The sequence below is a fragment of the Condylura cristata genome, unplaced genomic scaffold (genome assembly GCF_000260355.1).
Source record: "Condylura cristata isolate star-nosed mole 26May11 unplaced genomic scaffold, ConCri1.0 scaffold00041, whole genome shotgun sequence".
Classification (NCBI taxonomy): domain Eukaryota; kingdom Metazoa; phylum Chordata; class Mammalia; order Eulipotyphla; family Talpidae; genus Condylura; species Condylura cristata.
The window spans coordinates 4,990,171-4,996,167 of record NW_004567142.1 but is presented as its reverse complement, the minus strand read 5'-3'; the positions used below and the strand labels follow the sequence as shown (position 1 = coordinate 4,996,167).

Sequence of the window (5,997 nt, the reverse complement as noted above, 5' to 3'; positions counted from 1 at the left end):
GAGGGGGCAGGGGGTGGGGCGGGGCCCCCATCTCCGGTGCCCAAGGTGAGGAGGTGGCGGGCACATGCAGGTCGAGAGGAGTGAGACTGTGGAGAAACTGCAAAGGAAGCGGCAGAGCCAGGCTCGGGCGCGCTCCCCCCGCCCCCACCCTCTGCTGCCCTCCTGCCTGGGCGAGCGCGCGCCACTGCCCACCGGGCTCCCAACCTCAGCGGTCAGGCGCTCTGGCAGCCGCTCACAGGAGGAGCCCGAGGCGCGGGGCCCCCAGGGGCCGCCCCAGGACAGTCGGTGGGGAAAAGCCAACCGCCTGAGGTGCACCCCCGTATCCGAGACCGCGCTGCCCGGAAGCCCTAGCCCAAGACGGTGGCCACGCTGCCACAGAAGCCGCAGGCTGGGCGGGAGGGCAGGGCTTCCCGAGTCCACCTGCGGGGCGGGGCGAGCCAAGCTCAGCTTTCTCCCGCAGGGCGGGTCCCGCAAGACCAAGACCGGGAGGGTGACCGTCCCGCCCAGGGCAGCGACAGCCTGGCAGCCCTGGCTCGCCAGTTCCTCAGGGCGCGGGGCTCACCGGGGCCACCTGCATGTGCTGGACAGGGACTTCGGTGCCCAATGACGGCGCCAACCACTGCCCTCCTGAGACCCTGCAGGCACAACAGCCTCAAGGCCACAGTCACGCGCGCGGAGGCCACAGACGGAGCTGCCAGGCCCCCAGCCCCGCAGTCGGTGTCCAGACGCCATCTCCCAAGTCCGCGAGGAGTCTGTGGGCTGGAGCAGGCAGGGCCAGGAGCGGGGGCAGGGGCGGCTGGGGCTGCTGACCCAGATGCCAGCGCCCACTGAGACGCGCCCTGGGCCAAGTGAAAACCAGTCTGCATCGGTTCGCTACAGGATGAGCAAGGTGGGCCTCACGCGAGTTCTCAGTCTCCTTCCCTCCCGCTTTCCGATCACCTATCTGCATCGATGCCACTCAGGATACAGAGACTAGCCGGTGACCAAACTGACCACGACCTGACGACAAGGAGCTCGCGCGCAAGTGGAGAGAGACAAGGACCCCTGGCTGAGCACGGCCCGCTGCCGCCTGGGCGCCAGAGGCACAGCCAGGAACAAGGAGGTGAGCTCTCGGCCCCCAGGGGCCAGCGAGACACAGACGGGCCAGCCGCTGCGACGGGCCTGGGCGCCACTGTCAGCCCTGGCTCGGAACGCTGCCGGCCGCGGCGGTCAGCACAGACACCGGCTCGCGCAGTTCTCACGTGGGGCCGGGTCGGCTACAGCCGAGCCTCATTTCCCCACATTCTGGGCATTTCCCAGAAGGAGACCAGAGTAGATTTGGTCACACAACCCGAGTCCCCGCCAAATGACTACGAACTTAAGTAACATCCACATCACCAGCACCCTGAAGCGGGACCCTGAGCTCTGGTTTTGGAAATCGCGTCACTGAACACTGCCTCCTTGCTTGCTGACCTCGAGGGCTTCCAACTCCAAGTGAAATGGGAAAACACTTGGTCCCTACCAGCGGGGGTCCCAGGCAACATCCCTGGTAAGGGGCAGGCAGACCCAGCACGGGGAGAGGTGTGCCCAGCACCCGGTGTGCCCCGGCCCCCCGCCAAGGAACGTTCACAGAGGGGAAGTCTCGAACCCAGACTTTCATCAGGCCCCCAGGAAGAGCAGTCGCGGCATCTCCTGGACACGGGGAAGGGGCCCGTGGGGACACCCGGCACCCCCAACCTGAGGATGGGCTCGTGACCTGGGTGTTCACAAGTCTGGTGACTGTGGTGCCCCTCATGTCTGGGACCACGACCTGCTTGGGGTCCGCCCCTGCAATGCACGGCGCAGAGCAGCCAGACTGGGCTGGGCCCTGCGGCGCCCCGCAAAACTGCTGTGCCTCCGAGCCTCAGGTCCCCTTCCTTTCCTTCTCTGGGACACGCAGGTACTAAGAGCCGCCCTCCTCCGGGAGACCGAGAGCCTGAACACCAGGGCCCTCGTGCACACCCAGGGGTCCCGTGTCCTCGTGTGCACGCCAGCTCGCACTGCACGCAAGTGTGTGCCCATGCTGTGCCAGTCCCCAGAGGACAAGATGAAGGCCATCCCCAGGCACGCGAGCATCACCACCGTGCCAAAGCCGACCGCCGCGCGACTCCACGCCTCCGCCCAGCTCGTCCTGCCCCCACATACCCGTTTTGCCAGTCCTCCAGGCCCTGAGACGGGGCAGCAGGCTGGGCACGGGCAGAGGGATGGGGTCCCGGTCCCCGATCCGGACCTCAGCCACCAGCTCCAGCATGTCCTCGCTTCTGCAAGCAGAAGAGAGAGTGAGCACAGGGCTGCTTCCGGCTCCCACGTCGGGGAGCTCTCCCACTGCAGCTTCCAGCTGCCACTACTCACTCGCCAGGCCGCAGGTCCAGGTGGCTGGGAACCCAGGTATCTGGGGGGTCCAGGACGCTCACCAGCCCCGCAAGGAAGCTGTCTGCAGCCATGTCCAGCACCTGGAATAGGCCAGGAGGGCTCCACCCTGTCCCCGCTGACGCGAAGCCCCAGGTCCCGTCTGCCCAGGCCCTATCCTGTCAGGACCCCAGACGACAGCGGTGCTGACCAACTCCACCATCCAGGGCCCCGTCTCCAGACCCTGGGGTCAGACCCCCAGGCCCTCCAACGGTGCCCCGATCCAACCGCAGCCCAGGAGTCCAGGCCCACAGCCCCTCTTCTTACTCACAGTAGCTGTGTCAGTCCCCCCCGATTCCTGGGACCGGGGCTCTGACCGCGGGCTCCGGCAGCGCCGCCATCGAAGGCCATGACACCGAGAACCATCTGGAGACAGACACGCACGGGGCTGCAGGCCCGACCTGCCTGCTGGCGGAACAGCTCCTGCCTGCCTCAGCCGCCCCACATGTCTCCCCACCGAGTCCCGGAGGGACGCCCCGACACCTTCCTGAGGCGCCAACTCGTGCCCTCGCCAGTCCTCTGAACTGCCCTCAGGGTGCAGTGCACACCAGTCCACCCGGCGCTCGAGCCTGACTGCCTAGTCCCCTCACTCCCCCTCGGCCCGAGGAACGCCTCCCAGTCCTGAGCCGGCAGCTTTCCCCTCACCAGACGTCCCCTCCCGGGCGCCACCTCCCTGGCTGCCTGCCCTCTCGTGGTGCCTTGGGCTACCTGGCTGAGGGGACCCGTCTCCCCTCCCGGAGCCCCTCCTGGGACACCGGCGTGGGCTCCCTGGGGAGCTTGCACACTGGGGACGCGGGTGGAAGAGCCCGAAGCAGCAGAGCTCACGGTACCTTTGTCGTTCGGCAGGTCCCCTTGCAGGGAGCGCCCCACGGCCTGCTGGAGGGCCCGCTGAGAGCGAGGGCAGAGGGGGGAGAGGTGTCAGGGCAGGCGAACGGGCGCCAGCTCTGCCCACGAGGGACGGACTTCTCAGACAGCCGGTCACTGGCCTCGCCAGCCCTCCAGAGGAGCCAGCAGCTCAGCCGCCGCCCTCCTCCCCCTGGGCTGGGTCGGCCTGGGAACCGCCACTGCTCACTCCCACCCTGCCTCCCTCAGCCCCGGGACTCTGGCAGCCTCACCAGGATGAAGGCAGAAGAGGGAAGCGTGGGGTCTCTGTCGGGTGGCCCGTCACCCCGGTCCTCGCCTGACTCTTCTGCTTTCCCTCGAGACTCATCTTCTTCCTCCATGGTCACCTGGGGGAAAGGGGGTGAAGCAGGCATGGGCACGGAGACCCCGCAGGCCCCACGGTCCTCCTGCAGCTCACCCCAGTCCTGGATGAGCACCCCCCGACGGGGACGAGTTGCCTCTTTTGTCTGAGGGGGCCTTTCCCACCTCCCATTTCAGCACCCCACTCCCAGTCCCCACAAATTTTAGGGCCTCTTTGCCCATGCAGAGAGAAGCCAACCCCACGCCGCGACTGGTTTTGATCAAATTATGGCTTCAAGGAGCAGGTGCCAGTCACAGGAGGCCCCCTTCCCCACGGCCAGGATGTGCCCGGGTGCGCCTCAACACCAGACAAATTCCTAAAACCGCCGACTCCGCTCCGTGTCAAGCAACCTCAAATGCTTCTACACCCAACTGGGAGCCATGCTAGAGTGGGGCACAGACAGCAAGCCACCCTCCGGAGGAAAAGGCCCCTAGTTCAGAAAGGCAGGCCGTGCCCAGACCCCGGAAGGGCATCGCCTACTGCCAGCTGCCCAGGGCCCAGAGCGTCCTAACGCTGGACGAGGGTCCTGCAGACAGGTGGGTGCCCGGAACGGGGCTTCAGAAAACAACGGCGCTGTGGAAAATTTCCTCACAACTGTCGAATGGGCTACACAGATAACAATATCCGGGCTCAAGAGTTCCTAGAATGGCTCAAAATCCCACCCCAACTCCAGCTCCTTGTGCTCACTGTCAGTGGGCACCAGCGGACCGCCCCCCCAGGAAGGGGTGTGGGAACTGCGGCTGGCTTCTGCCCCGAGCGCTCAACGGTCTCCTCAGCCCTCCACGCCAGGTTTCCCCAATCTGTCGCCCTCACTCCCCCCGCTGCACCCCAGCCAAGAACAGACTGTGGCACTGTCTCCCTCCTACCGCAGACTTTCAAGCTCTACCTAAGCTCCCAGCAGCCACTTCCCTCTGCAAGAGTCGGCAGATCTGCCCAACTTCCACAGCCCTGTCCTGCCTGATGTGCCCGGTGCCCAGCTCTGGGGCTCTCGCTCCTCAGGGGAAAGCGTTACCGTGACTGCTGACTGCAGACCTCCAGGTGTCTACACCGTCTGTGGGGACAAGGTGGCTCCTCTGCTCACAGTGACATACCCCAGGCTTTACAGACACCCCGGGCTCCGTGGTGCGTGGACAGCAGGCTCTGCGGTCTTTGCTAGGTTTCTCCCCCAGATCTGTGTTTCCCAAACTGTAGCCTGACAGCAATTTAGTGCTTCACAAATGGCTTGCTATCGAAAGCAAATCAAACATGGTAGAAAATTCTCCACAGTACAAGCCATGGGAGCGGAAGTATTAATTCAAGGGAATTGGGTATCAGTTAAAGAAGTATGTCGCAGTGTACTGGGTCTCAACGGCAATGTTTTTCTTACTGTAGACAAGGTCAAGAGTGCTGGAAGAGCACTGTGCTAGATGAGTCCAGGTGATGCTACAGACTGGCCACTCCAGCATGGACTCATTCTAACTCTGTCAGCCCCGAGCAATGCAGAACTTGAAGACGTCTTCCTCTGGATTACTGTCTAAACAGCAAGCGCAGCTGAGCTGGGCAAAATTTCCAGGGCTCTTCTTTGTCTTAGTCTCCAAACGGCATTCGCATTTGGTGCAGGAACTAAAACCACACTCTTGCAGTCACCCTCCAAGCCACCTACATGGTCCCAGGTCGTTGGAACTGCCCCCAGCCTTCCTGTCACCCAGCTTAGATATTCACAGACACGGAAGACCCATCCGAGTGCCCTCTCAGCACATCTCAACAGCCTCTCTCCTTTGGTGGGCACGTTCCATCCCTCTGGGGCGCCTGTAGAGCTCCTAGCGCTGGAACAGTCTTCCAGGTCTGCTAACCGGGCCCCGGACCCATGTGAATGAGTTGCATCCTCGGGTCAACCCATGCAGTCACTTCGCTGCCCTAACAGACATACCCCACGCGCTACGGACGGTTCTGCAGCTATTCCTCGGGTCTTGCACATCTCCGTCACCCCTGGGACATATCTCCAGATCTCAAGATGGCCCCAGAACCCACTAAACAGACCCTCGCCTCCGGTCAGCCCCTAACGACGATCAACAGTGCCCACAGAAATAACCCAGACAGCTATATGATGGGAGGTCGGCTCCAGGCTCGGTCCAGGCCCCGTGGGCGCCCCCAGTTCTCTCGGGGATGCCCCGCAGATGCCCCCCGGCACCCACAGACGCGTCCCCGGGCCTTGAGAAGGCCCCCCAGTCGGCGCCAGGTTCCGCCGCCGATGCCGGGTCCGAGGCCGCCCCGATAAACCCCCCAGGCCCCTCGGCGTGTAGGAAGGACCCCGGGACAACTAGCGACCCGACTCCGCCCCGCCCACC

The 5,997-nt window shown here is 64.4% G+C and overlaps 1 protein-coding gene across 1 annotated transcript in view; it reads right to left on the bottom strand.

Moving 5' to 3' along the window:
• The window catches only part of SCAF1 (SR-related CTD-associated factor 1), a 9,617-nt gene extending 5,961 nt beyond the window's left edge, over window positions 1-3,656 (bottom strand). The window contains exons 1-6 of the mRNA XM_012733507.1: window positions 3,543-3,656; window positions 3,258-3,315; window positions 2,699-2,793; window positions 2,371-2,471; window positions 2,164-2,279; window positions 9-97 (exon numbers count right to left, since the gene is read on the bottom strand). Coding sequence (XP_012588961.1) covers window positions 9-97; window positions 2,164-2,279; window positions 2,371-2,471; window positions 2,699-2,793; window positions 3,258-3,315; window positions 3,543-3,650 — 567 coding nt within the window. The 5' untranslated portion in view covers window positions 3,651-3,656. The remainder of the gene's footprint in view (window positions 1-8; window positions 98-2,163; window positions 2,280-2,370; window positions 2,472-2,698; window positions 2,794-3,257; window positions 3,316-3,542) is intronic.
• Between the last annotated feature and the right edge of the window lie 2,341 nt (window positions 3,657-5,997).